The sequence below is a fragment of the Alligator sinensis genome, unplaced genomic scaffold (genome assembly GCF_000455745.1).
Source record: "Alligator sinensis unplaced genomic scaffold, ASM45574v1 scaffold469_1, whole genome shotgun sequence".
Taxonomy (NCBI): domain Eukaryota; kingdom Metazoa; phylum Chordata; order Crocodylia; family Alligatoridae; genus Alligator; species Alligator sinensis.
The window spans coordinates 1,090,267-1,107,228 of NW_005841934.1; the positions used below are offsets into that span (position 1 = coordinate 1,090,267).

Genomic DNA, 16,962 nt, shown 5'->3' on the forward strand with positions numbered 1-16,962 from the left:
CTCTTCACTCTTCAGCTTTTAAGAGTAGGTTAGAGAAACACTCCTTTCCCCTGCCCTCCATCGGGCAACGGGGAACAAGGAAGAGGCAAGAGCAGGAAGGACAGCAAAGAAGATCAAGGAACATGTTTTTCAAAGCTGACCTAGTTATTTAACTAGCCTTAGTATAGTCAGGAATAATTCAGTGGGAAGGCAATCAGTCTGCTGGCAGCATTCAAACAGGCCTTCAAAGAGGATGCTGGAGTTTAGACAGCCACTTGCCTTAAATCAGGACATGCCTAATCTCAATGTTATCCCTCTTGCTGTAGCCTGCATTCTCCGGTCAAATGAACCCGCAGCTCATCAGACTGCCGCAGAGGGTGCATATAAAGTCCCTGGCATAAACGGGACTTTTGCCCAGAAGAGATGTTCATGCAACCCCCCAGCTTTAGTTTTAGTTTTCATGTTTGCTTTTGTCACGTTAGAGCAATCGGAGAACCCGAATCAATAAAACCTCAGCTCCTGTGGTTGTGTGGTCCTGCGTGCCTTCTCATGTACTAGATGAAGTACAATTCTGGGCCTCCCGGTTGCAGAGAAAAGCTTGGAGTGTGTCTTGGGGGCACAAACTGTTCTTCCTTGAAGAAAGAAAAGGCAAATTGGGGGAAAAAAAATTAAATCTCATCAACTTTGGTGGCTTGACTCCGATTACTGAATGCTTCCCCTCATGCAGTCCCAGTTAGGTTAATAAGAGAGAGACTACCTGCAGAGGAAGACAGCACTTAGTGTGAATAACAGATAAAAGTTGGCCATAGATTATTTACCGAAGTCATTTGTATACATTTTCCACTGGCACGCGTAGATGCAGTATGAATAGCTACAGCAATACCATAGGCAGGGATGTGTTAGCAGCTGAAATCATATGAAGAGAAAACACATTCACTCTTCGGTCGGGGGACAAATCTTAGACGGGGTTTGTCCATTTTTAAACCAATTCGTGTGCGCTGAACTTCTGTTATGGGTATAGACCGGTTTCTGATATACTTTTACTGGTAAGTGTGTAATGTCTCTACCTGGCCGTACATGTGAACAGATTGGTGAACAGATAACCACGGGCCTGTTTAAACCCGATGTGTGCACTAGCTGTTCTTCTTTCAGACCAAAAGGGGGAAGTGATTAAGCCTTTCTATGCATTTAGACAGAGAAAACTTACTGATAATAATCCATCGGTCTTTGGGGTTATTTTACATTACTGTAATATCACCATACTCTCCAAACATGCATTGTATGCAATAACTTTATTAGGGTCAAATAGATATCACAATATAGATTCATCTACCAAGTAGCCATAAATTGGTTACAACGATCATATAAGAGACTAGGCTGTTGGAGGCTAAGATGCTTTCAACATTACAGTTGATAATACAATGATATTACATACCAATACACTTTTATTTAGAAATGCAGATGATCAGTTTTGACTGGGGTGTTTTGCTGCTCGCTTCAAATTGAGCAAGAAAGGAGGGATAAAAATGAGTCTTTTTGCTGTTCAGTATCCCATGTGCTATACAGCAAGCAAGGAAACAGTTATCCATCGCTGTGGGGCTAGCTTTATACATCTTAGGGGGAGATCTTCCAGATGTGTTTTTGGTCAGCATTGTTATATTTTCTCAAACTAACATCCTTCATAATGCCTAGACACAACTGTCATGATCTTTAAACAACATAGAAATACTCTCAGTGGAGATAACAGAATAATTAAGCATTATAAACTACCTCCCAACAAGACACGCGCTTGGCATGTTTTGTTGTAATACGTGTAGGATACAACGTGGCTTATTTTCACGGGGTTTTATGTCCTGATCTCTGCACCTCTGTTAGCTTAATTAAATAAATACCTTTGTAAACATATAACACAGTTACTTGGTCCTTATTTTTCACAGCTCACATGAAAAGAGTCACAAAACAGCAATAGAAATAGTGATGTATAGAATGAATACTTAGCTTAGTTAAATGGAATAAACACTGGCCAGTTACCATATATACTACTGAATGCCATTTCAAGGAAAAACAGTTTAGTTACAAAGCATTCAGAACTCGGGTAAGCCATATATTCAACTCTGCAAAATATATAAAATATGCTTACTTTTTTTTTTTTTTTTAAACATACATTTAACAAAAAGTAGTAGCAGAAATTGGAAACTTCCAGGTATATAGTCCAAAACATTCTGTTGTGTGAAGCGGCTTATTCATGCACTAAATCACATGTGAATCGGTTCACTGAAATAATAACTCATCATAAAATCCTCTGAAAGAAAAATATAATCAAAACAAATACTTTAAAGGGTCACAGACAGGCAGTCTTGAAACGTCGGGACAATGCCACATGCATTGTGAGCTACTGAGGGACAGTTTGAAATCATAGTAAAGCACTTCTGTTTTTCACCAAAATGTAGGAGGAAACTCAGTTCTACTTCATTATGTAATGCATATTAAATACTACAGATCCGAGGCTACAAAATGCTGCTACCATCTTAGTACACATACAAAACTACCATAAAAGAATCTATACAATACATACAACAATACTTACTCCAAATCACCACCTGCGATGAATACATCGTCACCAGTTATCTAGTCACAAAAAAAAAGCCAAATATGACCCTCAAGCCACCACCCCTCTGCCTCAATAGGTGCTGTTAGATCTTGAATTACATGAAACACTCTGTTGTGTTAACTTATTTAAACTCTTTAAAAATCTGGTGCCACTGAACCTTAGTGTTGTTAAACTGTCTACATCGAACGGAGGCAAAAATGCAAACTCTGCGGATGCTAAATTTGATTGGCAAACGAAGTCGGCCCGCTCTGACTATAGCTTTGCTGCTGGCTGTATTCACCCACCTGGCCGTAGCTGGCTGGTTGGTTATACCCACCAGTTGGCCCGTAGTTGTCTTGATTATAGCCACCTTGGTTAAAGCTGCTCGATTGTTTCTCCATGGTGTCTGGAGGGTGCCTCATGCCTGAGGAATGCCAGCCCGTCTCCTTAAAAACAAACCAAATATTGCCTGCCCAGAGAATAAAGTTCAAGAATCCAAAGACCTAGACAAGAACCAAAGCAACTCATCAGTACACAGGCATGGTCCCACAGCCCAAATATATACATATATACAGAGAGACAACATCAAATACAGGCAGTGCAATGTTTCAGACTGAAATGAGCCCGGCATGTCTAAAGACCGCCTCTCCCAGTAGATTTGGGGAGCAGATCTCTTGGTAATGAAACACCTCTGCTCTTGGTCCAACCTAATCATGAATAATTGACTTTTAGACTCCACTACAAAGGATGTCCTTGAGTTCAGGTAGCTAGGATGGGGGTGAGTATTTATGGAGGATGGGAGGCAGGTAAGGAAAACCCTGCTTATTTTATAGTGCTGCAGGTGGAAATTGCCCTGGGGTTTCAATGCTACTAGAGAGCTCGCCTCTAGAGAGTAGCCGGTGGGCCCCTTTTTATATCCTAGGGCACAGAGCAGTAAAATGAGCACAGATGTTCAAAACAGCAAAAACCCTATTCTGCAGAAAGATCATCGTTAACATTTTTAGGAGTGCACGGGGGCCCCATTTTCAATTGCAAGGAAACTTGTTGGCATTTCAGCTCCGGAGTGACAAAGGGATAGATCCAAATCAGGACATCAGTGCATGTTGGGCTCCTAAGTGTAAGGCTGTTATTCGAGACCCCAGCCCCTCCCTAGACAAATGGATGGAGGTTCCTGTCTGCAATCCTCACTCAGGTACCTAACCTCCAGAGACAGGTGGGAGGTCACACAAGCCCATCCACAGCATTTCCTATGGGCTAGCAAAGGGCCACTCCCTGTCCGTGGTCTGGAGAGCTGACAAGACGTGGTGCACATTTATAGTAAAACAATTCGAGTCTACTTACGACCGAGGTGTTTAGGCTGGACATGACTGGGCGGTGCACCAGCATGCATTTATTGGTCTGCTGCTTGCAAGCGGACATCAGTAACAGCACTTCATCTGGATCCGTCGCAACCTTGAGGTCAGACAGTCCTTTGGCCCAAGCAGAGGAGCCCACTAGCCACATGAACGAGAAGACCACCGTCACGATGAAGTCCTACCAAACCAGATGAGAGAGGAGCATTATGCCAGCGTGTCTGAAAACCTCTCGCTTTTTTCAGTAGCAATAAGTGACCCAGCAACACTATAACTACAGGCCTCGGGGGATGCAAAGGCATCGTTTTTTAAACCTCCTGATATCCTGACAAAACGGAGGAGCCATTCTCCTGTCATCTTTTATCCCATCTGCCAGTCTGTAGCAGATGGCTGAAGTCACAATGTCTAACCTACCGCTGATTACATGATTGTCTTGGTGTCTCCGTTCCCTCATGGAAGGCTGTGGCCAGAAATGTAGATTATTTTTTTTTATATAAAAAAAAGTGCCGTCTGCACATCTTAAAAAACAAAAAGAGCAGCAGTTCCCTGGAAATGCAATCACCCTATTGTATTAACACACCTGCTGCTCGACACTTAGAAGAGCGGCAACTCCATGGCACCTGCAGACACACACGAACGCACGCGCACACGTTCGTAGGCTGGAAGATACTTGTGTACATGCCCCCGTCACAAGCAAACTAACAAACGAGATTTCTTTGCCTGTACGAATGGCATTAAACGCGTTGCATCTCATTGGTACCCGAAAAGATAGCATGCTAAAAGATACACCCTTCTTTTTAATGGCAGACCCCCTGACACAGGGCTGGGGAGGATAAACAGCAATGCTGCAAGCGTATGGCTCTCTGCCTCGTTCCCTGACTAATGCTCCTGTGTTTCCAAGACGAGGAATGGGTGATAACGAACTCAACGCCAAAGGGCAGCAGTGCAAGTGGAAAGGCACGGCCTTGAGTGCAACAACTCATGCAGACCCCCAAGAAACGATGCTGCAGCACGCCACGCTCCTGCAGCAACAGAATTAGAGGTACAGTTTAATTGCAAATATCTTCCTGAAAAGTCCCAGCTGGGGCCAGAACTGCAAAATACTTGTTAAATTGCCATTTAGCACACCGCACAAGTGATTGGCTGAAGCCCACTGCGATGGGCCTGGTGTGACATACCAATGAAGGCAAATAAAACGTCACGTAGGCTTCTGATCCTCTTGCAGCCAGGGGAGAACCTGAAAGTGCAAGATAGCTGCTTCTTTTTTTTTTCCTGGTTAAGGATGACTAATTTTTTCCTCCTTTTTTTACCCTCAGCAGTTGAGTCAAACCACAGACGTCAAGCCGGGATTTTTATTTTTCAAAGAACAACACTCGATGGAAATTCGAGGCCAATTGAGTGAAACTAACTTGATTACGGGAGATTAAATCCACGGAAGGAGGAAAGCTCAACGCCTGCTAGAAGCAGGTGGCTACAGCAGGCGATGTTCAGGTGCACTGGCGACTCCGTTTCCCTTCTCTAGCATCACCTGTGATAGCCGCACACTCACCTGAGCTGCCCAAGGTTGCTGTTTGTATTGTCTGAAGAAGCCCGTGTGATCGTTTTGAGGCTCTATAAGCACCCGGGCCCTGTCTACAGTCCAACTGGGACCATGCCACCATGACCAACCTTTATGCAGGCAAATCTTTCCATTTGAAGGAATGCAACCAGGCTTAAAATGAGCTCTGGGACTGGGATCTAGACTGGGCAGGGATGCCTCTGCTCGGCTAGCTGAGCCGAAGTGAAGTCAGCTGGTTTTACCCAGCGCTGGGTGACGTGGCTCCTGACTTGGCCTTGGAGAGGCATTTGCATGGTATAAACTAGCACGCTCGACAAGCCCAGCACTCTAATTAGGACCTTTGACTGCAAAGCACAGCTATCCATACAGGTGCTAAGATATTAATACCCCAAATCCCATCCTCACCCACTCTCAGCTGCTTGGGGGTAGGTCTGGGCTGCTCTGGCCTCCACCCCCCATCTCAAAACTGAGCCTACAGCTGGGAAGAGGCGGTGGCTAGAACGAGTCTGCATTTCTATCAAAGTCTGGAAAATCAGGGCCAGCCTCCAGACTTCGGCTCGAGCCTAAATTCGCTCCGTTCCCAAGTGGGTTTTTGCTCCTGGCTGCGCAGCATGGGGTGGAGCAGAGCTACAAGATAATGACATGCTGAAAATGAGAGTGCATTTCAAGCTAAGCCCTTCAGTGCTTAATACTTATCTCGGGGATTTCTTCTTGGTAATTAAAGCCTGAACTTCTGCATACTAAAACAAAGCCAGTATTTGAATGTTTAATATCCCCCCGGCCATTTTTCCTTTGGAACAAAGGAAGGTTTTTAAGTAGCTCTCGTTAAATGTGTATTAATGTCTGGTTACACTTCACTTCGAGCTGCGCAGCTTCTCTCTCCAATTCCGACTGCGATGCGTTGCACTCCTTACAGGTGTCTCTGGGAAGGAGACAACTTGGGAGCATGCCGGGTAACCAGAAAACAGCATTTAAAGAAGCCAAGCAGATGCAAGAGGGTGATTTTTAGAGCTGGGTGAAATAGTGAAAAGCAAAATAACCTTATGGTGGTTTTTAAATGGAAATTGGCCTGGTTTTGAGTGGCTGGACGTGTTGTAAATTGAAACCATTTGGAAGTCCTTATTATACAACTTACGCAGGACCCTTGGCAGAGGTGATATCTTATTAGACCAACCAAATAGTTGCAAAAAAATGTCTTTATTAGGTAACTTTACAATCTTTCTCCCATTAGGATATCTTTGAATTCTGCATTGCATTGGGGGGTGGTTGTAATTGGTCACACGAGTCTCGTGCTACTGGTGCTGTGTCTCTGCGTCCATCTCTATGAGAGCCGGGTGGAGCTCAGATGACTTGTTCTCTCTGAATTCTCTCATGCATCTCAGAATTAGTCTATAAGGTACAACCCTGCCCTGCCTCCCGCCTGACTTCAGACTAAAAGAGCTACCTCTCCATCCTCCGAGAGGAAGAGCTTGTACTTTGTGTGCTCCGAGGTGGTCCACACCCCCACCAAAGATCAGTGAATTTACTAGTGAATAGACTATTCATTTCATCCAGGAAGAGCGCACAAAACCTGCAGACTTCCTCAGCCTGACAAAGGGTTTTTAAACCTGAAAGCTTGCTAAAAAAAATTTTTGCAACTCTTTAAGTTGGTCTAATAAAAGATATCAGATTCACGCAAAGAACCTTGTCTGCCTACATCCTTAGACCAATACGGCTACAACCTACACCCCAGTGAATATATTGGCTTTCTCGCTGCTGTGCTGCCTTCTCTGCTTTCCCCCGCTGGCCAAAAGGGTCCCACGTAGCTAGCTTAGGATTGCCTCATGACATTTGCAAAATTACAAGTCAGAAGTGGGACTTGCAAGGGAGATGCTGCCCTATGGAAAGATGCTGAGGGTGCAGAAAACATGCAAAGCAAACCGATAAAAAAAATAAAACCCTGGGAAACGTTCTCCACCCATTTAATCCAGGTCTACGAGCTTGCCTTGAAGATTCATGTACCATTCAGTAATGCTCACGATATATGTAGTTCACTGTCTTTAAAATCAGAATAAACTATAAAGGAGAAGCCGAAAGCCTTCTCAGAGGCTCAGTACCTACCCCTTTGTTTTCAAGAAGAGCTTTGCGCACCTCTCTGTAGCAATCCTGGCCATTAAGAATCACTCCACAAGCACCGATTAGCTTGACAGCGTCTATCTGTATTTACAACAGATTAGGGAGCCCCCTTCCTGAAGTTCAAAAGCTTTGTAAATGTTCTTGGCAAGAGCTTCTCCCAACATAGCGGCATGAATTAAAACCTGAAACTTTTAATTGTTGAAACCGCTTAAGTCTTAGCTAAGGAAGGAGCAGAGGATTTGCACTGGAGGTAGGCAAACCATGAACAAGGAGGGAATTGTCTTCACTATGATGAGCCAATAGAGGTTTTATCTTTTCAGATTTCATGCTTGCCTTTCGTCAAGTAGGTCACTGCATTCGCAAACACGCACGCTCAAGTCTAACAGGTATGTGGGTAATTAAATCTGCTACTGCTTTTAATACTTCATGTGCACCCTGTCCTATACCATTGCTGCAGAAATACTCTCAGGAGCGATCCCCTTCCTCTCCCCCAAATCTGACCACAATGGATGGACACCACCTCTAGCTGATCTGACATAGGGCGTTACGAGATGTGTGTGCCTATGGACAGGAAAGCACCTGGAGTGGAGTTGACATCAGGTCTGAAACATGATTTATATTCTCATTTCTCTTTTATTCCCCCCCGTTAGAATCGATACCTGCCCATCAGTACGTTCTCCAGAAGATGAAATCCTTAGACCAGAGTGCAAAGATGGGGAAAGAAAAGTCCGGAGAATTGGCTGTATCCTTCCTGCTTTTTCCTGATGCCTTCCAAAATCAGATGAGACCCACCAAGCTACTGGCAGAGAAGCTAAGAGGAGAAGGATGTAGTTCCAGGGTCCCTTTTTTTGCACCATGCTCTGCTTTCACTTGCCTTTCCCCTCTCCCCAGTGTAAAGGCTACAGTTTTACTTGTTATAAGCAATGACTAATTAATCACTGGATTGTGAATAGTGAAAATAAGGTGGTGGCTTTACTTGACTACAGCAATTCGTGTGGGCGTGCAGCTCTGGTGTGGAACATGCACATGAACCCTCCTTGGCTCGATCAGTAAAGTGCATATTCGACGTCTATAAACTACAAGGTCACAAAGGCTTATTTAAGGAGGAAATGAAACATGTGGATTGAGACATTACTTGGAAACGTGCAGGACCCTTCAAATGGCTTACCTTTACTTTTGGGTTTAATGGTAAAGATGAAGCCGTTATTTATAGACAGCGCTTTGTTTTCTCCCCTTTATTTTTCAAGTAGGGACAAATTTTAATTATTTGCTGAAATTCAAAAGGCATTAAAAAGGCAGGCAACCAAAGCTACCTGGGTGAGGAAAGACAGAATAGGATCGATTGTTTTAAATGTACATATTTGTAGTTGGCAAGTACTGTACGCTGAGTATCAAAAAACCCTCTGGGTGCTCTAATTACTCATTGGACCCTAGAGGTTAAGGAAAGACCCCATCCTCTTAGGTTTGCCAACTGAAGTATCATTATACATAGTAACAAGAACATTATATGGAAATCACCATAACAGCTGGAAAACTCTCTCCACCTTTGTGTACACAGTTTCAATAGCTCTCATCTAATGCGTTTATTAATTTGTGCCTGTATAATAATTAATTTGAACATTAACTAAGTTGCACAGGATGGCAATTAGATGTGCGTGTGTGATTTTTCAGGGATGATTTATAATTTTCCATCAAGGAGCAGGTGAAGGCCTAGTGTAATACAGCTGCCAGATTATGCCTTCTTCTTGCTCAAGGCAGAGCCGTGTCCATTATATACAGCACTTAGCTGTAGGGGATGGACTAGATGTGACCGCCTGAGGTCCTTCCCAACCCTTATTTCCTATGATTCTGCGATTGCAAGTGTTCTCCCAAAGGTTTGCTCATTTAGGAGGTTATATAAATGCCCAGTCATCTAGCTCACGCTTCCCAAAACTGCTGTATGGCTTACTTGGATTGGTTACCAACTGCTTGCAAATGATGAGGGCTATATGGATTTTGCATGAAATAGTTGCATCTGGGGTGACATTAAAACTGTCTAGCCCGGTAATGCCAATGTAAATCAGGACTGACCCCTGGTGATAATGAATCCAGAAGCGGGGCCATCAGTCTCAGGTTCAGTCTATTCCCTAAACAGCAAACGACTAAGGAACGGACTGTACCTTTTTCCTCCATAAAGCTCAGATGATGCCTGGCAATAGTCTGGGTCATCTCTATAATTAATTCCTTAAAAAATATGTCCAGTATTTGAGTGCTAATCAGTCATGAGAAGGCTTTTGTTTACATCTGTCCTTGTCACCCCTTGATGTGGACGCGCAATCTGTTTTGCAATCCAGGCTTAATTTAGGCATTTGAAATGGAATAGTTCATCTGCAGAGCGAAACGCTGCTTACTATTTGCATGTTACTCAAAATAAGCTGTATATACTCTGGACAGAAAAACCCCCCATCTAACAAACCCATGTTAAAAGAACCTGAATTTTGCAAAAGGCAAGCACTCAAAAGCCAAGAAATGAATTACTGCTGCTGCAATTTTTCTCTTTTTCCCACCCCCAAAGCCTTCTGCCCTTGCTTCTGTCCTCAAGCCAGTGCAGTCCAGGCCCTATTCCTTCCTTTCTTAGATTTTCACACTTTGTTACCTAAGCCACGACTGCTTGCCCTCCAACAGCCCACTGTGAGAGCCCTGGGCTCAGGACCACAGAGACTGGCAGCAGCTAAGAGAAGCAACTGCAAGGAGAGACCTGAGCTGGGAAGTGCTTAGGTGCATGGCGGGGATAAGGACCTGTGAGGTGACAGAGCGGTGCAGGAGTCTCTAGCTAATTTAGTTGCCAAATGTTAACGATTCAACACTGAGCACGTGCAAACTGCTTTTTCAGAGGCTCATACATTAGCCAAGATCTTCCCAGGGAGGGCAAAAGGACACCAGCCAAATTTCAGTAGCGCCACAGAAGGGAGATGCTACAGCTTCTCAATGAGGCAGCCGAGTTGGTTCTTGTGCAACATGAGCAAATCAAATGTTTTCCTTCATGTCGCTTTTGGAGAGAAGCGACTCATGACATCCTAAAAAAGAGCTCAATACGAGGCAGATACACAACATGGAAAATATCACCACCTGGAATGACTGCAGTTAGGAGGAGCTGAAAACAGGTCCTTGTGATAGAAACTGTCAGGCGACCTTAATTGCAAGTGTTACTACCTCTACCCTCCATCACAACATTCAACATTACCCAGAGTCTGCAGAAGGAGCTGAAAATACTTATTTATTAAAATACTAAATCACAATAAGCTTGGTTTTTGTACTGCTCCGTCCTTGCACAGAGCCGTAATCTATGATTAAGGTGAGGTTTATGTAAAACCTCCTTGCAAAAATGGTAATGTTTGCACCTATTGTGTATTTTATGATGATTTGGGTTGTCATGGCAATAGGTATTGCTTTTCATACTGTGTAAACACTTCAGTTACTGAAAAGTGCTAAACAAGCTTCTTGCTACTGGGAGGGAATTAAAATGATAGACTCACTACAAGGAGATAATCTCCATTAAGTCAGAGCCAGTGTGATATATTGGCATTGGTCCTACCATCTATTCCAGGCTTCCTGGAATTATTAATTTCAGAGAAAAGGTTCTTTTTTCCCACTTTTCCTCTGAAGCTTGTTTTAAAAAGACCTTGAAATGTCTTCAGGAGAAAAAGCAGATGGATCCCAGAAGCAGGGTGTGCAAAGCCTGGAGTAATCACTGGACCACCGGTCGGTATCTGGTGATCGTGTAACATGGTCTTTCTGTAACACAAATCTTTCCCACCTGACTCTCTCCCTGGGAAATCCCAGCTGCATTGGCTCAACTTACCATCCCAATAGGCTCCTCCTGGGTAAAAAAAACCCATTGCATCTGCCCCGTGTTGAGCTCTTTTTCAAACTGCATGGGTCACTTCTCTCCAAGAGTGACATAAAGGAAAAGATTTGATGTCCATGTCAGCTTCCTCTCCGCTGGGCGCATGCATCTTCAGCCAGGCTCCGGACACAGCCCAGCCACGGTCATCAGCCCTTTCCTTTTTAACTGCTCCATTGAGCTTCAACACCCAGCACAGGTGGAGTGGGGCAGAGCCGATGGGAGACACTGCAGTTCATCAGCTCCTTCTGGGCTAGCATGGGGCTCTTAGGCCCCATCACAGCAAGGCTTCACAACCAGCCTCAGCACCAACCTGTTTACCTCTTCCTAGCACTGGGCAAACATAGGCTAATTTCTACTCAGAACACCCTGGTGAGCAAGGTTTAACGGCAGTTTAATGGTGGAAAAATGCATACAAAAACTGTAGCTACAACTACCTATTCAGTTTTACCCCTGGACTCAGCTGTGATAGATTGAGTAGAATAAAGTAATACCAGGCTGATGCCCATAACAGACTGCATAATGGGTGGTGAGACCAATATATGGCTGCAATAATCTTACCAGTAAAATGTGCACTGGACAAAAAGCCTATATGGCATTTTCAAATATTCGTGTTACTTTTCCTCCTGAGCTACTTTCTGTAGTGATTCCTACTGGCTAAAACACAAGAATTATCTTCTTGCCCAAAAAACTCAAACCTCACGTTGTGATTTTGTTCAGAGTTTTGAAATGTTTTTTCCAGAGATCAATGCTTCAGATTCGTCGATCTTAGCTTTCCCTTGGGTATCCGATTTCTCTTTTGCAATCTTCATTATGGAGATAGGATGCAGGCAAGTTCCCTTAAAAACGTATGCATTCAGAGAGCCAATTAAATTCAAGGCTCAGGCATGCAGTAATTATCTGCATAAATAGACCAAAGGGCATATCAGGATTCACAACGCACTAAATGCTAATGGAGCCGTGGAACAACATGACTCTGACTCATAGTCTTGATTTATTATAAAGGCGCTACTACATTGCAACAGCTAGTTTTATTCTGACCTCTTAGGAATCAAATCCTTGTAGAGAGAAATAATAAATAGCCACAATTATGTATATGCTGAAGGAATACATACCTACTGATGGGAGCTTAAAAAGTTGGGTAAATAAGTAACCAATTTGGAACGATGCACCACGTGGAACCTCAGTAGGATTCAGTACAAATATTCCTGAACTGTTGCACAAATCGGGCTACCCTACAATTTAGCAATCAAGCCGTCTCTTAGGTCAAGCTTTGGTTTAGAGTCTTTGAGCAGGTTGCCTGTTGGGTCACTTCAAAGCTGACAGCGATCTCCATTCTTCCCTTCCCTACCTGCATCTGCCTTCTCACCCGCTGCAGCATCTACATCCTAGACCAGTGGCTCTCAACAGGGGAGGGCCACGAGCAGGTTTCAGGGGGTCTGCAGGTGTTGCAGGTCTGGCATGATTGTACCCTCTGAGGTCAGCTGGGGCAGCCCACACCCCAGCTGAGCCTGCTGTCACTGCCAAGTTCATGGAAAAATGCAGATATTCTCATTTAAAGAAGAAAACCCTGGGAAATGGCGGGTTTCCCCTTGCTGGTTGGCAGCGTTCCAGCCTGCAAGGGGCTGCTTGGGGCTGGGGGGAGCAGAAGGAGGCTGATACAACACACAGCATCCAAGCAGCGGTGGAGAGCAGCTCCTGCAGCTCCCCGCAGGTAAATTGGTGGAGGGGTAAGGGGGGACGTGCTTCCCCCCACCATTTCTGCACCGACAGTGGGCACAGAGCTGCAGTCTGGGCACAGGACAGTGGAGCAGGGCAGTGAGACTTGTTGCTGCTGGGACCTAGCAGGACCCCCAGACCAGCTGCACCGCCACCCACGGTAGGACTAACCAACTAGGGGGAGCCATGCTGCCCTCACATTCCACCACCAGAGAGGTGGTGGGGTGTCGTGCAGGTAGCCAGGCCATGCTCCCCCCCCATCCCACACCCCCTGCTCTGCTGTGGGTTGGGAATGAGGGCCACTGGCAAGGCCATGGGGAAGTCCAAAAAGGTTGAGAACCACTGTCCTAGACTATCCGCTCAACACTGCCCCTGCCAACACTTACATACATGCTTATTTTTTTTTTTTTTCTTTACACGTCTGAATAATCTCGTGGAAGTCAATGTGAAAACCTGTAATTTTGTAGAATTAAAAAGCGTAGAATTAAATGTCTTCACAGGATTGGGACCAAACTATATCTCCATGGGTCCCTTGGTCTCTGATAGCTAGAAAATTATATTTGGAGATTTGCTTTTAGGTATTGGCACTTAGGTAAAGTAGATATTGCATTAGAACAATGGTTCAGAGCAACAGCACGGGTTAACTGGTTTTTAAGTCTATTTGTGACAAAGTTTCCTTCAAGGCCCACTTTGTCTGGAGCCAGAAATTGAAGACATGTACCACACTGTTCCCTGATAATCCATAACACAAGATAGGCTTGTCACATTGGCTAGGTCACAGTGACCAGCTGCAAAGCCCCTGGGATTTCTGGTTCTGGTGGATGGACTGAATTAGGAGGCTGGTGCATGCCCAAATTAAAACACCAGTAAATGACCAAATGAAGATGTGTACATGTGATGGGTTGTTGGAACAAAGGAATAGGCTGACTGGACAGAATGTGGACAGGATGACAACCACAGGGAAACCAATCAACGGTACCCAGAGATGAAGAGTCACCAGAGGTGAGAAAGAATAAAAAAGGAGGGATTTCAGAGCTACAAAGGGTCCCTGAGGGGGGGATCCTGAGGCCACCATGGGCAGAAGATATATCACCTGCCCATCTCACCCACCCACCCCACTAGGGTGGAGTGGGGCTTGGCCCTTCGCCTCCAGGTTGCTGTCATCTGACATTCAAGAAAGAACCACAGGTTGAAGCCCACATACTGGCCAGACATACCTTCCCTCTGTGACAGCCTTAGGACCGATAGATATAGAATCGGGGGTGGGGGAGGTGGTATTTTGTTTGCCTTGTCTGCATTATTCTCATCTGCGATCACCATGTATCAATAAAATTTGCCTAGTATCGCATGGAAGAAGTCGGGTTTGGTCTGAGGGTTGGGGTCCCCCCAGAACAAGATACCTGGGTCAGAAATCCAGTGCCAGCTGTCCCCAATACCCACATTCCCTGGTCCTAAATGCATAAATCATGATTAAAGCATGGAAGCAACTTGTAAAGTGAGACACACATTAGTACCAAAGTACAGCAGATGTAAACACCAAGTCTCCAACTGGAAAGAGAGATAGGTCTGTTGACCCTGAAGACACACACTTACAACGAGAGGCCCCCGGTTGTTTTCACGGTACTTATTCTGGAAGAAGATGTAAACCACAGTGGCTGCCAGCGAGTAGAGGAAGGCAAAGACCGCGATTGTGACGAAGAACTCCGCCGAGGAAGAGAAGTCCCCGATTAGAAACAGCTTTTCCCGTCGTTTGCCTTCACAGGTGGGTGCATCGAAGTTCACCTGATGCAACCTGAAAAACCCCAAACAGGAGAAAAATAGGTGGGAAAAGGTGAGAGACTTATTATCTGCTAATCTGATCCCACATGACTCATGCTCACGTCCATTTGAAAACATGCAAGTGAGCAATCCTGTTTATTGGAGTTCTTCACGTGCTGAAGGTTACCTGTAGATACAAGTGTCTGCAAGACTGGGAATTAATCTTGTATTGTAAAGCCATTCTATCAATAAAAAACACCTATAAGCAGCAACTTGTTAACTGTTTCACAACAAAATCTAATGTAATTAGAAAGGTTTATACAGAAAGGTAAAATTCCTTTTCATTCAGCTCTACAAGATGTCTGGGATGTTTGCTATTGCGACCATCGAAGAGTGAATCTGCTAGAAAAAGCTTGGATTCTTAAAAACAAGGAATAAAAGCAAAAACCAGGTGGCAGGACAGTCCAAAAAGACAGACAAACATCTTGCAGTTCACCAGCTTACCAAACCCTTAAAATAAATCCAGGCCTTACTGATTTCTACATCTTGAACAGTGCATGGTTTCCCATGGGGTTTTTAGTCATGACTACTATATGGGACTTTAATGTGTCTGCAGTGTGGTTGCACCAGGACTGCCCAGGGAGAAGGCTGGTTATCCAGCCCATTCAACACCCAGAACAAGGTCTGTGGAAGAAGCCTCTCTCTGCCTCAATGCACTGGGCTCTGTTCCCATCACTTGCATGAATGGGTATCAACATTGGGACAGTCGGGTTTGGGGTTTTTTTGGTAATACGAACATTTCCCAGCAAATAGCAGTTGGAAGGCTTCCCTTTGAGTGTGATATCATTTCAGTTTGCCCTTGCCACTCTACTCTGTTATCTGTGCACACTCCAGGCATCTAACTCAGGAGCCCAAGCACAGCTCCTATCACGGCTGTGGCTCTGATAGAAATTCTTTGAAACATGGGAAATACTGATGCCTCTATGCATGGTCAGTGCTGTCTGCTGGGAAGGGGTCAGACAGATTTCTCCAGCCTTTACTGCCTGCTTTTGGAGAACCACAGGGCCCCTTTCATTTCAGCATGAGAAGACAAGCATAGGATATGATATACCTCTGATACCCTCCCAAAGAACTCTGTGCACAGGGATAGCCAACTAAAGGACGGGCAGGGCAGCAAGGCCAAACTCAATGAATGAGAAAGAGGTCAACAGAGACCGCTATGCTTTGACTTGAATGGTCATAAGCCACAAGTCACTGCTAGAGGGAGAGCTTGGAAGTGACTGTGGGTAGATATCTAAACTCATTAGCTCAGTGGCTGCTAGGAGCAACAAAAGCAAATAGTCTCTGAGTGCAAGGACACAGCGCCAGGCAAAAAACATTGCTCCACATGCTGCGGGTGACACCCTGCCTGGAGTTAGTCTGACCAAGTCTGTTATATCAAGACAAGTCAGGAAGGAATCTGGGCAAGGAACGGCAGGCGGGGATTCAAGTGAGCACAGGGGAGGGTTAACCGAGGGCAGCCCGGCACAGTGCAGGCACCGTCCTGCCAGGGGTAGAGGAGATGACTCAAAAAGTAGCAGCAGTTTCCCAAAAATAAAGTCATGATGCAAAGCAATGAACAGGCTGAGCCATCTGGGAGACATTCCTTAACACGGAGCATTCCTTAACACGGAAGGTAATTAATGTGTGCAAACCGAAGGCTAAAGGCAGCTGCTGCCGCGACTGTATTGCTAAATAGACAGCTAGGCCCTTCGAGTAAAATAAAGCATCCGCAGCAGATATCGTACAAGGGAGAGGAATGGATTGGGGGTTGTATGGCTCTTTCCTTTTCCCAGCCCAAGGGGAAGGTGTGGAAGGAACTTCTCGTCGGTGGCTGTGCGCAAAGACGTTTATTTGTTGCAGAAATATTTTGCGCCCAGTTTCTGCTGCCATCAGCACTGGGTGGCTAAAAAAATCACCTCGCCACCCGGACTGCAGTATTCTGGAGCTGTGCGGTAACACACTCTTT

The 16,962-nt window shown here is 44.9% G+C and overlaps 1 protein-coding gene across 1 annotated transcript in view; it reads right to left on the reverse strand.

The window, feature by feature from the left end:
• Positions 1–2,672: 2,672 nt before the first annotated feature.
• Positions 2,673–16,962, reverse strand: part of SYNPR (synaptoporin) — a 31,831-nt gene continuing 17,541 nt past the window's right edge. The window contains exons 3-5 of the mRNA XM_025199042.1: positions 14,790–14,988; positions 3,911–4,102; positions 2,673–3,072 (exon numbers count right to left, since the gene is read on the reverse strand). Coding sequence (XP_025054827.1) covers positions 2,806–3,072; positions 3,911–4,102; positions 14,790–14,988 — 658 coding nt within the window. The 3' untranslated portion in view covers positions 2,673–2,805. The remainder of the gene's footprint in view (positions 3,073–3,910; positions 4,103–14,789; positions 14,989–16,962) is intronic.